The sequence below is a fragment of the Brassica rapa genome, chromosome A10 (assembly GCF_000309985.2).
Source record: "Brassica rapa cultivar Chiifu-401-42 chromosome A10, CAAS_Brap_v3.01, whole genome shotgun sequence".
NCBI classification, from domain to species: Eukaryota; Viridiplantae; Streptophyta; class Magnoliopsida; order Brassicales; family Brassicaceae; genus Brassica; species Brassica rapa.
In genome coordinates this window covers 5,910,391-5,927,864 of record NC_024804.2, presented here as the reverse complement: position 1 = coordinate 5,927,864, position 17,474 = coordinate 5,910,391, and the positions used below count along the sequence as shown (strand labels likewise).

The window sequence follows — 17,474 nt, the reverse complement described above, 5'->3', positions numbered from 1 at the left end:
AAAGATTTGAAATATCCAAAAAAATCTAAAAAGTACACGAAAACCCAAAAGATACTTGACACGAAAAACATACCTGAAAACTCAAACGAATATCCAAAAATATTAAAATATCTAAAAAGACCTAAAATTTTACCTCAAAATCTGATCCGAAAACCAAAAAAATATGTAAAATTTTATCAGAATGCGATTTTTTAAATGAAATTTTGTCTAAAACCCGAAACTATAACAAAAATCCAAACTTGAAAATTAAAAAATATTCGTAATTTCAAAAAACTTATTCAAAATATTAAAATATACCTAATAACTAAAAACTATTTTGGATGTTTTGGATACTCGATTGGGTCTCGAATAGGACATGGACTCGATAGAAACTTGCGGGTCCAAAAACTACCCAATAGGTACTTTGCCCTGGATCCATACATAAGTCGAACCTGTAAACTAATTCATAAATTATACAAATTTAAAAAATTCTCTTCAATATAATATGAATTTTAACATAATAATGTACAACATCACTAAATACTATTTCATATCAAAATTTGTGTATCATCCAAAAATAACCCGTGCTTTCAAAGCGCGGTTCAAAATCTAGTTCTTCGTTATTGCTCGGTGCCATTGTTGGGTCAAAATCGGTCACGACGAAATTAACGGCAAAATATTCTTTGAACATGAAAGCATATTTTAAAATTTTTAAGAGAGGTTTTATAACTATTTACAAGTTTTAAGAAACATTTTTCCGCAAAACTGAATTTGGAAAGTTTCGCGGAACAATCTTATTGGGAAAACTATGAGATAGTCTTTCGCAAAACAACTCTCAGGAGATTTACACAAATTTTTTTACGTAAAACAAATCAATTGATACCAAAAATTCACATAAACAACCAATGCAGATGTTAAGAGAGGGAGAAGGGGACCAACAATGTTCAAATCGCCCACATAGCTTCCTCACATCTCCAAATCGCCCACATAGCCTTCCTCACTTCTCCAAATCGCCCACTGTGGGAACCGAAATTCGCACTGTCGATTTCCGTTTAAATAAGGAAACTAGGAAAACCCTAATTTCCCAGAGGTCCCGGATCTCTGCGACAGCCAACGACAAGTGATCGAATATATGCGGAAATCATGAAAAGATAACAAACGAGTTTAGAGAAAACAGTAGATCTTATTTCGAGTCCGCGTAAGAGCATTGCGATCATTACAAGGGATCATAAAAGCTTTGGCCGCAAAGGCTGTCAGCGAGTTACTTAGTTCTAGCAAACTAAAAGCTCAAACCTATTTGAGTCGCAGCTCGATAACGAAAGACGAAAAAGATAAATAAAAGGTTTTTGATTGATTTCGGACTGAACCTTGTTAAAGGCTGCCTACGTACCCCTTTCGAGGATCAAGCCGAACGTAGTTCAATTGATAGAGCTGGACAAGAGATCGAACTGCCTGGGCGAGTTCGTCTAGTAATTGAGTGCCAGTCATAGAAACCGAACTTGTCGAGAATACAGCCTAAAGTTTCTAAGTGCAGAGAATTCCGAGTCTAAAAAGTTCTCCCCATGCCTCTCGCCTAGGACTCCTTATATACTAGCTCCAAGGTCGGTTTATGCTTTTACTCTTTTGCCCTTAAGCCGTCATAGCATAAAATGGAGATATTCCATTTTTTTCGATCTTCGTATTTATCCTCAAAATTTCGTATTTATCCGCGGAAACTTGACATTTATCCTTTCCTTGCGCGCCAAGCGTAAACCGTCATACGGTTTATGGACTTTTGGTTAAGAAATCGTAAGTTGGGCCTCGAGTCGTGTCTTAGGTCCCTTTGGGCCGTCTTCCGACTCGAAACGTTTATTACTACTTCTTTTGATAAAGAACGAACTTTCCGCGGTTTTTACCGCAAAGTTTGATTGATGTCTTAGAATGGTCGGAAGACATGAACTGAGTTCGCTACGGTCTTCGGGAGATAGCATCGTAGGATAGACGAGAATGCATGAATTGGTGTCGTATCGACGTTTCGGAAGAGTTCGGTCGCTACGTAACGACCGAACACCACGCACGCTCGGTCGCTACGTAGCGACCGAGCGGGACGGACGCTCGGTCGCTACGTAGCGACCGAGCTGTGTGCATGCTTGGTCGCCGCGTATCGATTGAGCTTGGCTTGTCCGTGGTCCGATTTCCGTACTCGAGCTTGTCCGCGGCCGAATTGGATACATGTCTGTTTCCTTCGTACAATCGGTATTGAGATTTGATTGAGGTTTGAACAAGATTTTACCGCAAGGCTCTTTGTAAAGATATCTTTACGAAGATTACTTTTTCGTAAAAACGTTCATGCTGACTTTTACGGACTTTCAGGCATTGATTCCATCGTGACCGATTTTGACCCCAACAGTTAGCCCCCCAGGTCGTTAGAACCATGAGCTTCTAGCGTGAGGTTCTAGCGAGTGGCTTGGCAAGTTAGGTGAGTTAGGCGGAATTAATGGTTGAAAAGGTCTGTGGTAAGTGATCTTCTCGCTCTCCTAAAAGTAGAAAACGCGATAAGATTGGGGCTGCGCCTTATGACGGCTGCCTACGTACCCTTGTTGAAGGGATCAAGTCTTTCGTCTTTCGTAGTTCGTCTTGGAGTTAAGGTTCTTATGACTAGTTTTCCAGTGGGACCTTTATGGTCTAGTTTTTATGTAGCTATTATAAAGCGTATTGCTGCCGATGGCATTTTGTATGGGTGTAGAGGGAAGATTACGAGTTGTCATCTCGTAATCTAACTCTATGTGAACTGCTATATCCGTAATCTGTTTCGAGAGTTTTCCGCAGTGTGTAAACTTGCGGGATTTCTGAAGATTCTCGAATAATGGCAAAGAGACAAATTTTGGGATCTCGTATCAGGGTGTTTAATACTATGCCTAGAGATGTTAGGGACCAGTGCACTAGGTTTAGGGCAAGACCTAGGTTTACTCCTGGTTTTAGAGGGTGCGATGACTAATTCGACTTACGTATCCGTTTCAGTTTCATCCTGATTCCATACCGATTTAAAGTCCGCGATAGGTTCTCGGCTTATACGACATGTATGGTTGGAATCGAGCATCTCTCCGGAGATCGGAAGTGCTAGACCAAAATTTTGAATTTCTTTTATAGCGCTATTATCCTTGTGTCGGATGTACAAGAGTCATCTCTACGAGATGGCTAAGTCTGTTTAGGACGTTGAGAGTTTGTTGTGATCAGCAACAAACTTAATGGTAAAAAATACCGTTTCGAGTCTTCGCGAAGGATATGTTTTGAGAAGATGTTAGTGCGTATGACTGTCTGGTCTTCCAAGAAAATGTTTTTATCGAGGAAGGAAATTTTGTCGAAGAATGAATCTTCAGGCGTCTGCGACGTCTCGCGATGCTGAAGATTTATTATTCTTTCGTATGCCGCATTTCGGGCTTGAAATGTTCGCGGGTTTGTAGATGTTTCGCGATGTTGCGAGGGTTTAGTCTTAGCCCTGTGTTTGAGAAACATTTTGGTTTGACTACGAATGTTCGCAGCCAAAATTGTTGTTCCTGTTTGGATGCTAATAGTTTTATTTGCGATCGAGGAATTATGACTGAGGTGTCATGTAAATTTGTCCATGGGAACAGGCCTTTTCCTTCATAGTGTTTTGTGAAGTGTTGGCCTTCCGAGATCTATTTCGTGGATTCTTTAGGATGTTTCGTATAGCTCTAGGAGCTTTGTTATGAATTTTTCCTTACATGCCGCGTATTACGGTTAAAACGTTGCGCGCTTGAAGGAGCGTATTGAACTTGGTCAATTTTCGAAAAGTTTAGATTTTCCGTTAACCGTTTGGTTGTTAGGACTTAGTTTCGTTACGGAAAATTTATCATATGATTTTCGACTGTGGGCTATACGATAATTTATCATATCATATAACCGGTTTTACGAAGGTTGTAAATCATTGATATGTATACATATGTCAAAGTAGCGTTGTTTCTGTGGGTTTTACAAGAAACGTTCCTGCTGTAATTTTGATCTTAGGTGAAAGTTGCTTGGAGTTACTCATGGAGTGTTACCGAAGTTTATTTCAATACGATCTAGTCGCATAACGTTTTTCATAGTTTTTTTGAGAGGATTCTCATGACACATTCGTTTCTTGAATGAATTGGTCATCCAGAGGTGGATCTAGCTAACCATCGGGAGGAAAGTGCTCCTTTTAACGTGCACGATGCTACATCTATTCTCGAGTTTTCTTCGTCGCAAATGTTTTCGATGCTTTTCCGTGACTTACTTGGTACAACGGAAACTGAAAGAAATGCTTTGGTGATTGAAGATTTCTCGTAAAAAATTTTTAAAACGAAACTAGCTTTCTGAAGCCGGAAAAGGCTTCAATACTTTGGCTAATCGTCGAGTTTCAGTTTGATATTGGTACAAGTTTTCTGTACGCATGATTGCGACAAGAAATGATGTATAGTTTTTGAGATTATGTTCATGGTCGTCTGGATATGTTGCTAGTGTTTAGACGAATATTAAGATTGTCGTTTGCCTATTCTTGACGATTTGCAGAAGTTTTTGAAGTTTGGGAGTATACGAGTATAGTATACGTACCTACTCCCCCCTTTTTTTATGAAAGAAAACGGTTGAACCGATACTTTGAAGGGTTGTGTACGTTTCTTCTTCTGATGTTTGGAATGATCGATAATTCGGGACGATTTATAGACGACGCTTGGACTGTGATTTGGTTGTTTCCAAGTTGACGACTTGGGATATGTCGGTTCCGAGAAAATTGCCAAAAATGAATCGGTTTTAAGATGACGTTCATGTCTCTAACTTTTTCTCTCTTTAGGAAGCGAGCTTGATATGCGTGGCGATCGTTTCTCGACTTTCGGAGAGTTTAGATCGGTTTGCAAGATCTGGATGAACAATTATGGAACAATATATCGAGACAAGAAAAATCGCTTAAAACTTAGTTCGCTAGACTATCCACCTAGATTTTACGTTCCCTAAAGTTCTATGGCAGCCTCAAAGTAATTTCCTACGAAAATTCCAAGTCTGATTTCAAAAATTTCAAGTCGGAAATACCTTAGTTTTCTCGAAGATGCAGTTTTATTTCTTCTCAGTTTTGCTTGCTCATTTCCCTTTCCTCTTCTCGTGTATGTTCGCCATTTCTGATATTGGTGTTTATCCTTTGAAACTTGATATTTATCTTCCGAACTTGACTGTTATCTTCTCCTTAGATAAAACGTTGATTTTTGTAAAAAGGTTCAACGTAATCGTATAGTTAAGGCGGCTAAGATGTTGAGTTAACCGTTGCCGTTTTATACGATTAATCTGAATCCATGCGAGAAAACAAGTTTTTGCGGGTTTTTTTATCGTAAAGTTTCAATGGTAACTCTGATAGAAACAAGAGACGTTTCGATCGAGATTTGAAGGAGAATACAAAGCTGGAAGTAAGCGCGAGTAGGAGCAAGCGAATGAGTTTAGACGAGTCCTACTTGTTTTCGTCGTAAAATCTCAACGGAAACTCCGATTGAGGCGAAACGAAAAGTGTTTTGATCGGGATTCAAAAGAGAACACAAAGGAGGAGATTTTTGAGGCCTTACAGGTCGCTACGTAGCGACTGACAGTCTGACAGGTCGCTACGTAGCGAGTGGAAGCAAGCCGAGAAGCGTCCTACTTGTTTTCGTCGTAAAATCTCAACGGAAACTCCGATTGAGACGAAACGAAAAGCGTTTCGATGAGGATTCAAAAGACAAACCAAAGGAGGACCTTTCTGAGGCCTTACAGGTCGCTATGTAGCGACTGACGGCCTGACAGGTCGCTACATAGCGAGTGGAAGCAAGCCAGGAAGAGTCCTACTTGTTTTCGTCATAAAATCTCAACGGAAACTCCGATTGAGACGAAACGAAAAGCGTGGCGATGTGGATTCACAAGAGAACCCAAAGGAGGACCTTTCTGAGGCCTTACATGTCGCTACGTAGCGACTGACGGCCTGACAGGTCGCTACGTAGCGAGTGGAAGTAAGCCAAGAAGAGTCCTACTTGTTTTCGTCGTAAAATGTCAACGAAAACTCCGTTTGAGACGAAACGAAAAGTGTGGCGATGTGGATTCACAAGAGAACCCAAAGGAGGACCTTTCTGAGGCCTTACCGGTCGCTACGTAGCGAGTGCAGAGTTGGCTTGAGCTCGGTCGCTACGTAGCGATCGAGTAGTGTGCGTGCTCGGTCGCTACGTAGTGACCGAGCGGTGTGCGTGCTCGGTCGCTACGTAGTGACCGAGCAGTGCGTGCTCGGTCGCTACGTAGCGACCGAGCAATGCGTGCTCGGTCGCTACGTAGCGACCGAGCGGTGTGCGTGCTCGGTCGCTACGTAGCAGCCGATCGGTGTGCGTGCTCGGTCGCTACGTAGCGGCCGAGCGGTGTGCGTGCTCGGTCGCTACAGTGCATGCTCGGTCACTACGTAGCGACCAAGCAGCGTGTGCGTGCTCGGTTGCTACGTAGCGACCGAGCAGTGTGCGTGCTCGGTCGCTACGTAGCGACCGAGCAGCGTGTGCGTGCTCGGTCGCTACGTAGCGACCGAGCAGCGTGTGCGTGCTCGGTCGCTACGTAGCGACCGAGCAGCGTGTGCGTGCTCGGTCGCTACGTAGCGACCGAGCAGCGTGTGCGTGCTCGGTCGCTACGTAGCGACCGAGCAGTGTGCGTGCTAGGTCACTACGTAACGACCGAGCAGCGTGTGCGTGCTCGGTCGCTACGTAGCGACCGAGCAGTGTGCGTGCTCGGACGCTACGTAGCGACCGAGCAACCTGTGCGTGCTCAGTCGCTACGTAGCGACCGAGCTAGGTAATCGTTTTGTTGTGTTTCCTTTTTCCGCGATTAACCTAGGGGTTTTTCAGCGGTTTTTGGGAGAACAGGTTTTATCCTTCCGAAATGTCAACGGAAAACGTGTTTTGGTAAAACCCTTACGCATCAAGATTTCTTTTGTTCGGTAATGAGCCAAACTTATGGGGTTTGATAAGATTTATCGTTTCCCTTTACGTTTAGAAAGAGAAATCGCGAGCTTGTTTTAGTGCTCTTCCTGTGGCGGAAGGTCGCAGCAAGGCTTTCAATTTTGTTGAACATAGGAGCAGTCAGTGCTGCAAGTTTGTTTTTCATATATCCAGACATAGTTTCGATCAAGCGTTTTGTGGCCATGAGTAAGAGTAATCCGTAAACCCCCTCCTTCTAGCGCCAAACTGTAGGAACCGAAATTCGCACTGTCGATTTCCGTTTAAATAAGGAAACTAGGAAAACCCTAATTTCCCAGAGGTCCCGGATCTCTGCGAGAGCCAACGACAAGTGATCGAATATATGCAGAAATCATGAAAAGATAACAAACAAGTTTAGAGAAAACAGTAGATCTTATTTCGAGTCCGCGTAAGAGCGTTGCAATCATTACAAGGGATCATAAAAGCTTTGGCCGCAAAGGCTGTCAGCGAGTTACTTAGTTCTAGCAGCCTAAAAGCTCAAACCTATTTGAGTTGCAGCTCGATAATGAAAGACGAAAAAGATAAATAAAAGGTTTTTAATTGATTTCAGACTGAACTTCGTTAAAGGCTGCCTACGTACCCCTTTCGAGGATCAAGCCGAACGTAGTTCAATTGATAGAGCTGGACAAGAGATCGAACTGCCTGGACGAGTTCGTCTAGTAATTGAGTGTCAGTCATAAAAACCGAACTTGTCGAGAATACAGCCTAAAGTTTCTAAGTGTAGAGAATTCCGAGTCTAAAAAGTTCTCCCCATGCCACTCGCCTAGGACTCCTTATATACTAGCTCCAAGGTCGGTTTACGCTTTTACTCTTCTGCCCTTAAGCCGTCATAGCATAAAATGGAGATATTCCATTTTTTCCGATCTTCGTATTTATCCTCAAAATTTCGTATTTATCCGCGGAAACTTGACATTTATCCTTTCTTGCGCGCCAAGCGTAAACCGTCATACGGTTTATGGGCTTTTGGTTAAGAAATCGTAAGTTGGGCCTCGAGTCGTGTCTTAGGTACCTTTGGGCCGTCTTCCGACTCGAAACGTTTTTTACGACTTCTTTCGATAAAGAACGAACTTTCCGCAGTTTTTACCGCAAAGTTTGATTGATGTCTTAGAATGGTCGGAAGACATGAACTGAGTTCGCTACGGTCTTCGGGAGATAGCATCGTAGGATAGACGAGAATGCATGAATTGGTGTCGTATCGACGTTTCGGAAGAGTTCGGTCGCTACGTAACGACCGAACAGCACGCACGCTCGGTCGCTACGTAGCGACCGAGCTTGGCTCGAGCTCGGTCGCTACGTAGCGACCGAGCTTGGCTCGAGGTCGGTCGCTATGTAGCGACCGAGCGGGACGGACGGACGCTCGGTCGCTACATAGCGACCGAGCTGTGTGCATACTTGGTCGCCGCGTATCGATCGAGCTTGGCTTGTCCGTGGTCCGATTGCCGTACTCGAGCTTGTCCGCGGACGAATTGGATACAAGTCTGTTTCCTTCGTACAATCGGTATTGAGATTTGATTGAGGTTTGAACAAGATTTTACCGCAAGGCTCTTTGTAAAGATATCTTTACGAAGATTACTTTTTCGTAAAAACGTCCATGCTGACTTTTACGGACTTTCAGGCATTGATTCCGTCGTGACCGATTTTGACCCCAACACCCACATTGCTTCTTGTGAGATCAAATCGCCCACATAGATCACACAAGCTCAAATCTCCCATATGGCCTCTCCAAATTGCCCACAAAGCTTCTTGTGGGCTAAAATCGCCCACATAGCCATTCCAAATTGCTGACATAGCTAGCACAAGCTCAAATCTCCCACATGGCCTCTCCAAATCGCCCAGATAGCTTCTTGTGAGCTTAAATTGCCCACATAGCCTCTCCAAATCGTCCACATAGGTCACACAAGCTTAAATTTCACACATGGCCTCTCCAAATTGCCCACCTAGACTCTCTCTCCTCACTTCATGAGTCCAAATCGCCCACATAGCTCCTCACATCTCCAAATCACCCTCATAGTCTCTCTCTCTCTCTCTCTCTCTCTCTCTCTCTCTCTCTCTCTCTCTCTCTCTCTCTCTCTCTCTCTCTCTCTCTCTCTCTCTCTCTCTCTCTCTGTCTCTATCCTCATTCCATGAGCTCAAATCGCCCACATGGCTTCTCACACTCTCAAATCACTCTCATAGGCTCTCTGAGGTTTAGCGAGACTTTCATTATGTTCTCCTTTGAATCTCGATCGAAATGTCTCTCGTTTCGTCTCAATTGGAGTTTTCGTGACATTTTACGTTAAAAATACGAAAGACTTGTTTTCTCATAAAAGTCTGAATCAATCGTATGCGACGATAATGACTAACTTAAACACCAATGTTATCTCGGTTAAAATGTTGGTTTACATCATCCCATAGGAACAACGCCATGGGAACCAACATCATATAAATATGTAATCTCTATGAAATTAATCGTAAAAACGTTCATGTCGAAAAACGGTCCGAGAATGTCTAAAACGCGATAAAATCCAACTTACGATTAAAACGAGAACAAATCCAAAGGATAATGACGGTTTATTCGATTTTGATGGAAGATAAATGGGAAAAAAGATGAATGTAAAACGTCCAAGATAAACATGAAGATCGAGAAGATAAGGAAGATTTCCGTGAAGAGATAGATTCAAATCGAGGGCAAAAAAGGAAAAGACGGCTGACCTTGGAGGCATATATAAGGAGAGACTGGGCGAGCAGCACGAGAGACATAAATTTTTCTTAGCAACTTAGGCACTTAGAGAAATTTTAGACATTTTTGTTTTGTTATCGAGCTGCGACTTAACTAGGCTCGAAGTTTAGGTGGTTAGAACTATAGATCCCGCTGACAGCTCTTGAAGCCAAGGCTTTTAGGACCTATTGTACGATTGCCACACTCATACACAGATTCGAAATAAGAACATCGTTACTTTGCTCTCAAGTTTTGATTCATTTTACTTCGTCTATTTTAGTATTTCGATCTCTTGTCGTTGGCTTAGTAAATTTTTGAGACTTTAAGGAACGTAAGGGTTTCTTTGCTTTCTTCTGTTCATTGAAATCGATAGTGTGAATTTCGGTTCCCAAAGTCATGTTACAATCTGCCAAATAAGATGACAAATATTTGCGGTGCGTTGATTTTCGAAGTGAAGCCATATAGCTTTGTGACACGAAGTTCCGTTACCATAGCCTATGATTCATTGACGAGGATATTCTTTTTTTGGTAGGAAGATGGGAGGAAGCCTCCCAAATTTATTTAAACTAAAACTTCAAATTACAGTCGAACTTGTCGTGGCTGTAACAGTCCATCGACATCCTCTCGTATCAAACTAACAAACTCAAGCGGAACAACATCAAAACGATGAAACCCAAAAGAAAGAGAAAACACAAGGTTAGCTAACCCATCAGCTAATCGGTTAGCTTTCCTATACACGTGAACAATTCGGACCAACCAGTCCTTGACGAGGATATTCTTTGCAACCTAGTAACTCGATTTAATTGTTTATTGTCCAATTTTGTGTAATTCCAACAAAATTTATCATTTCTATTGGATTGGCATGTATATGAATGTTCTATTTTTTAGGTTCTCCTTGTATAAAGTCACTGTTATTTTTGGATGAACTACTAGAGCAGTAGATTGTGTTGATCTTGCCGGGATTGTAAGAAGGGAAAATTGGAAAAATGGGACACTTTGAACTTTTGTTTGTCACAATAAGACTTCTCATACTTTTGGTAATTCTGGACATGTTTTACCCTTTTTTAATGGGAAAAATAGTAAATTGAATTTTAAAAATGTAAAAAAATATGAAAACTGTTGGAAACATAAGTATGACAATATATATGTTTAAACTTTAAAAAAAAAAAATTGAAATCATATTTTATTTTATCTTCTAGCTACAATTAGAATACTCATTCTGGTAATCTACCTAGTTTATATGTCTGATTCTAAGTTTTAAACATAGATATATCAAGGGTATATACCGTAAACTAACTTTTCTTGTATATTCTAGCAAAGATAGAATCAGTTACGTTATAATCAAGAAAGATGTATTCGGTATACCTACAGCTCGATAACGATATATAGCCACAACTCAATGATATATGTCAGTTATATTACGAGACATAACTTGTTCTGCCTTTTACCTTATATGACGCCTACATGAAGAATACATTTTTCACCTACTATACGGTGTTCTGCTTAGGTAGTGTACATATTCTAGGCAAACCGTGAAAATATGGAAACTTTCATATTCAGTTAAAGAAGTTTTCTAATTCTAAACTAAATCTAACATAAATCTCTCAAAATATATTTGAAAATATTTTATCCACGTTCTTCTCCTCCTCCTCCTCCTCCCACGATCTTTTTCTCTTTGTTTGTGTTTCTCTCTTCTTCATCCATAAAATCACCTCTTTTCTCTATCAGTACAACATGGTTCTAATCTATGTTATTGTGTCTTGTTTATTATATCATTCTCTTACCCATAAATACCGAGATTGTATGCCTCTTTACTCTACAAAATTAACGGTGAAAGTTTATGTAAGTGATGACTACTAAATGTTGCCACTTGCTTACCTTTATTGTCCAGTTTTACCATTTTCTTGTTTGTTTCTGTTTCTTGGAATATAATGTATGCCATGTATCGTATTATTTATGAAATTTATGTATTGTGTGAAGACGTCAAACAACTTCATGCCAACAAGAAAAGCAAGACAAACATTCAAGATCAACTTCATGCAAACAACTTAAACAATATGCTATGGAAAAAAAAAAGTGAACTGCAATGAGCTAACACTACATGGTAGGAGTAAAAACAAAAGCTTGGGACTGAACAAGAGTGTAATCAAGCTGTTGCAAAACGCCGGATTTAAATTTCATAGCTGTCTTTGTGTTCCAGATTGAGCTTGCTTGATCACATCAAGACCCTTGGATCAAAGCTATCACAGACTTCGGTTAAGCTCAATCTTGGTTAGCTATCACAGACATCAAGACCATTTCCTTCCTCACTGAGTCTGACTTGGATTGGTGCAACGTTAGGGGGATTCACCAATCCTTTGTCATCTCCATAAGTCAATATCATCACTCCAATCTTCAAAACAAATGTTAGAAACTTCAATAGTAAGTTTCATATGAGCAAGCACAAATACTTTTATACAAAACTAAAAAAAGATTTTCAAGATTTTCTTACCGTTATGGCACTATAAGCCCAAGAATTCGCCACACCTTTTACTTTTTCCTTCTTTATTTGTGAATGTGATGTCAAACATCTTTGCACCTTGTATACCACGACCAGTTTCTGGTATGAAAGCCTAAAACATAATCGCATTTACTGATTTGTAAATAAAGAGACTACATGACAACTTATAAATACATCAGTCCAAGTTTTTAAATGTAATTTTTACCTCAACGCTTGTGGTATAACGTGCACCTGCAAACTTCTTCTCACTCTTCATACCTTTTACAACTGGGACTGCAAAATACTCTTCATAAATGTGACGGTAATGGTCCAAAGCCTCAAGAACCTAAAAAAATTAAACACAGAAATTAACATGTTTTTCAAGTATATAAATGTTTAAGGTTTAGATCACGAAGAAAAAAAAACTAGTGTTACCTCTTTATCTGCGTCTTCTTTTGTGGCGTGAACAGTGTGTCCTTGCCAGAGGAACTCTCGGCTCCTGCGATGATTATAATTCAAGATTCAAACACACTTAAAACTATTAAGTGTCTTAACTCAAGAACTTATTAATCTAAGAACACTTTTATTTCGTAATGAACCGTCGAAACTCGTACGATTTCGTTTTTTCGTATGTGAGAACGAAGAGGAGGATGACGAAAACGAGATTAAAGACTAACCATCTGACGAAACATCGATGAAGAACAATGATTTTCCAAGAACCCTAAATCGCCATGAATGAAGTCAAGAGCTACGGCAGAGAAAAGAAGATTAAAAAAATTAGGGCAACTTTACGGGTTTTACCTCGACCGTATCTTTTTTTTCCTTTTTTTATTTTTAATACTAATCAATTACGAAAAATCATTGTTATAATTATAATTCATATTAATTGGTTTATTTTAAGGGTATTATGGTATTTACAAGAGTTAAAATCCTATTTTCCTAAATAATCTTCTAAAAATCCCATTGAGACAAATCTAAGTTGAGAATGTCCTATTTTTCCAATTTTCCCTTGTAAGAACCCATGGATCTTTCAATGCTCTTATATGAAAGCATAAATGCATTTTTTTTGTCTAATTTCCAAAGTCAATAACGGCCTAAGTCGTCTAACTACCATTAAAGTTTTCCATGTATAAGAAGGGTTATCAATATCTATTGCGCACAAAGACGAACTAAGCCTATAATATTTTCTACAAGAACTCTTGCAAGTAGAAAATTTGGAAACTGAATCAATTTTCATAGTCGTTTCGCTAACAAATTCAGATTAATCTCATTGATCAAACGAAAATCCAAGGTACCTTCTTCTTTGGCATTGCATAGTTTCTCTCATGTCGCAAAAATTGATTTTTAACGGGTTTAAAATGGCTTATTCACTCAAAGTGTGAGATTTATTTATGTTTTTAATTAGATTTGAAAGTATGATATTATTTTGATGATTTTTATTTAATTTAATCAAACATTATTTTTTTGTTGTTTTTTCTTCAAAGAGAAAAACCTTTATTGGTGACCGAGAAAAAGGAAAAATCTTTATTAAAATCAAGGTTCCGTGTTGGCTTAATCGCTGGTTGCCAACTCGATCGTCATCTATCATTCATCGCTACCTTTTCAATCTTGCAATTCCCTGCTCTGATCTCTAGCCGCCGCCTCAGATCTGAAACCGAAACACTGTAAAATTTAGGGTATAGGGAAGATGGCGGCGAAGACGGCCAGATCAAAAAGCACATCGACGAAGGAAAACGGCGTCAGAGTGGAGGAAGGCCTGAGTCTGTTCAAGTCTGATAAGTTCGACGCCGACGCTTATGTTCAATCCAAATGTTCTATCAACGAGAAGGTTGGCTTTTTCTTTTAAAAGGTGTTTCCGTAGGGACTTACTTGGTGGTAGTCGCAGGATGATACTATTTGTTTCCTGTATCAGAGACATCATTTGTTGCCTAGTATTCGATTTGGTTATGATCTGTTTGCAGGATATAAAGCAGTTATGCTCTTATCTATTGGATTTGAAGAAAGCTTCTGCGGAAGAAATGCGGCGGAGTGTTTATGCTAATTATCCAGCCTTTATAAGGTTAAGCTGATATCCTCTCTGTCGTTTTTTTTATTTTTTTCAATCTTAGCAGTGTGTTAATCTTTTGTTATGTGCAGGACATCGAAAGAGATATCAGACTTGGAGGGGGAGCTATCATCTATTAGAAATCTTCTGTCCACTCAGGCCACTCTAATTCATGGCTTAGCGAATGGAGTCAACATTGACCACGATGGATCTCCCGCAAATGGTGTGTTGAGTTTTGAAGACAACGACCTCTCTGATCTGGAGAAATGGGCTGCGGAATATCCTGACCAGCTTGATGCTTTGTTAGCTGAAAGAAGAGTAGATGAAGCTCTGGCAGCTTTTGATGAGGGTGAACTTTTGATATCTCAAGCCAACGAAAATCACACTCTAAGCTCTTCTCTACTTTCATCTCTTCAGTTTGCTATTGCCGAGCGCAAGCAAAAACTAGCTGACCAACTTGCCAAAGCTGCATGTCAACCTTCGACTCGAGGTGGGGAACTTCGTTCAGCAATAACAGCTCTCAAAAGGCTTGGCGATGGTCCTCGAGCCCATACTGTGCTTCTTGATGCCCATTTCCAGAGATATCAATACAACATGCAAAGTCTTCGTCCATCTAGCACCTCATATGGAGGAGCGTACACTGCTGCGCTTTCTCAGCTTGTTTTCTCTGCTATCTCTCAAGCGTCTAGCGACTCGTTGGGAATCTTTGGGAAGGAGCCAGCATATAGTTCTGAGCTTGTTACTTGGGCTACTAAGCAAACAGAGGCGTTTTCCCTTCTTGTTAAAAGGCATGCATTAGCATCTTCCGCAGCAGCAGGAGGACTGAGAGCCGCCGCAGAGTGTGCACAGATAGCTCTTGGGCATTGTTCTTTGTTGGAAGCTCGTGGTTTGTCCCTCTGCCCAGTGCTTTTGAAGCACTTTAAGCCTATTGTGGAACAGGCATTGGAGGCCAATCTTAAACGCATTGAAGAAAACACTGCAGCTATGGCTGCTGCAGATGATTGGGTGCTGACGAATCCTCCTGCTGGTAGTCGTCATGCCAGTACAGCATTTCAGAATAAGCTTACCTCCAGTGCCCACCGCTTTAATCTGATGGTCCAGGTAGCCAATCTTTTGTAAAACGCTTTTCTCAAAAAAAATTTAGATTTTGTTTCAAAGTTGTGCTAGAGAATATGAAGTTTTAGGAAATGCTTGAAGTTGGATTATCTGTGAATCTTAAAATGTCGTCTTTGTCACTGTTCAATATGCCAGTATCCTATGATAATTGCTTATTTCATAACTTATGAGTTAATACGAAATTGACTAGCCATTGTGGATGATGATTAATTAAACCCTTCACTAGAGTATGTCAAGGACTGAAACTGTTGCCATATTGCACGTGCATCCCCACTGAAAATATTGATGAAGTCTATGCAGTACCAATTCTGGCTTAGTCTGGTCTGATAGGCAAATGGACTGCCTAGTGGATTCTCCTGAATTCTGGAGATGTATTCCTAGTTGATCCTCTTACGATTTGTCTTTTGTTGCAGGACTTCTTTGAGGACGTAGGACCTCTTCTAAGTATGCAGTTGGGAAGTAAAGCGCTGGAAGGTCTGTTTCGAGTGTTCAACTCATATGTAGATGTGCTGGTAAGAGCACTTCCTGGTTCGATGGAAGAAGAAGAAGCAAATTTTGAAGGTTTTGGTAATAAGATTGTCCAAATGGCTGAGACCGAGGCGCAACAACTTGCATTACTTGCAAACGCATCATTGCTAGCTGATGAACTACTCCCGCGTGCTGCCATGAAACTGGCTCCTCTTGATCAGACAAGTCACAGGACAGACGACCTAAGGAGACATTCAGACAGACAAAATCGTAATCCTGAACAGCGAGAATGGAAGCGGCGTTTACTTAGTACTGTTGACAAGTTAAAAGATGCATTTTGTCGCCAGCATGCCTTGGATCTCATTTTTACCGAGGAAGGAGATAGCCATCTGTCCGCGGATATGTACATAAACATGGATGGAAATGGCGATGATGTGGACTGGTTCCCATCTCTGATATTCCAGGTAATTGTGGTTTAATCTCCATCTGTCCAGAAAGCCTTACTGTGATCACGTTGTGTACCAACTTAGGTACTTTGACTGTCGGATTCTATCTTGTCTAATTGAATCTATGTTTTTCATGGTCTATTTAACAATATTTTTGTTCTGTTAGCTTATTTTTCATATACTTTGGGTGTTGTGTCGTTGGAAAACAGGAACTTTATGCGAAACTTAACAGGATGGCAAGTCTAGCAGCAGATATGTTTGAAGGAAGAGAAAGATTTGCCACTTCTTTGTTGATGCGATTAACAGAGACAGTGATCTTATGGCTTTCCGGAGACCAGAGCTTCTGGGATGACATTGAGGAAGGACCCCGACCTTTGGGGCCTCTTGGCCTCCGGCAGGTTTGTAAGAAGATTTTACGTGCATCAAAACTGCTGAATACTTTTCTAACAAGCTGCATCTGTCACAGCTATATTTGGACATGAAGTTTGTCATATGCTTTGCATCCCAAGGTCGCTACCTATCGAGGAATTTGCACAGGGGAACTAATGAGATAATAACTAAAGCCTTAGCAGCTTTCAGTGCAACAGGACTGGATCCATATAGGTAAGTCGGTTTTGAGGGTATTTTGGTACATAATAACTTCTTCATTTTTTTTTTCTGGTTGTACAAATGGATAAATATGGTTTTGAATGATGTGCAGTGATCTGCCAGAAGACGACTGGTTCAACGAGATATGTCTGGATGGAATGGAAAGATTGAGTGGTAAAGCAAAAGGCAACAATGGGGAAGTCCACAGTCCGACTGCTTCAGTGTCGGCCCAGTCTGTTTCATCCGCGAGATCTCATGGCAGCTATTAAACCAATCGCATCTTTCATTTGTAAAGAAAGTGAGTGGTAATAACTTTCGATCTTCTCTTCTCAGCTCTGCTTCTTTTTTTTTTTTTTATAGACTCAGCAAATTATATGATGAGACATGATTCTGGGGTTTGTAAATGTGGTTGTGTTGAATATGTTATTGTTCTCTTTTATTGATTCTATTATCTGCATCGTTTGGGTTATGAAGTAAAGAGTATTGATCTTTAGTCACTACACAGTACACACTTTTTCTTTTGGTATGTAGTAAAGTTGATGCTCTGTTGGAAATTTCTTTAGCTTCTCTCTGCCTTCTGCTAAAATTTTTTTTGGCGATATAAACGGAAATCTTAAAGTAGCTGTTTTCTGAAGGAGATTATCAATTAACATTTTCTCTTGTACAA

At 40.5% G+C, this 17,474-nt stretch overlaps 1 protein-coding gene and 1 long non-coding RNA gene across 2 annotated transcripts; one reads left to right on the top strand and one right to left on the bottom strand.

Moving 5' to 3' along the window:
• Positions 1-10,193: 10,193 nt before the first annotated feature.
• LOC103843886 lies at positions 10,194-12,916 on the bottom strand. Its single transcript, XR_004452539.1, has 2 exons — positions 12,158-12,916; positions 10,194-12,058 (listed from the first exon to the last, which is right to left on the bottom strand). It is a non-coding gene; the product is annotated as an uncharacterized LOC103843886 (long non-coding RNA).
• Positions 12,917-13,630: 714 nt separating this feature from the next.
• On the top strand, positions 13,631-17,228 carry LOC103843888 (exocyst complex component EXO84B). The gene is made up of 7 exons (XM_009120662.2): positions 13,631-13,973; positions 14,107-14,204; positions 14,282-15,290; positions 15,719-16,237; positions 16,429-16,617; positions 16,686-16,822; positions 16,920-17,228. The coding sequence occupies exons 1-7, from the start codon at positions 13,833-13,835 to the stop codon at positions 17,074-17,076; spliced, it is 2,250 nt and encodes a 749-aa protein (XP_009118910.2). The 5' UTR covers positions 13,631-13,832; the 3' UTR covers positions 17,077-17,228.
• Positions 17,229-17,474: the final 246 nt, after the last annotated feature.

Bases quoted from the DNA above. Each gene is read 5' to 3' on its own strand.
- LOC103843888 (XM_009120662.2), top strand. From the start codon at position 13,833: ATGGCGGCGAAGACGGCCAGATCAAAAAGCACATCGACGAAGGAAAAC. The intron at 16,618-16,685 runs GTTTGTAAGAAG...CATCTGTCACAG, and splicing joins GGCCTCTTGGCCTCCGGCAG to CTATATTTGGACATGAAGTT. The intron at 16,823-16,919 runs GTAAGTCGGTTT...AATGATGTGCAG, and splicing joins ACAGGACTGGATCCATATAG to TGATCTGCCAGAAGACGACT.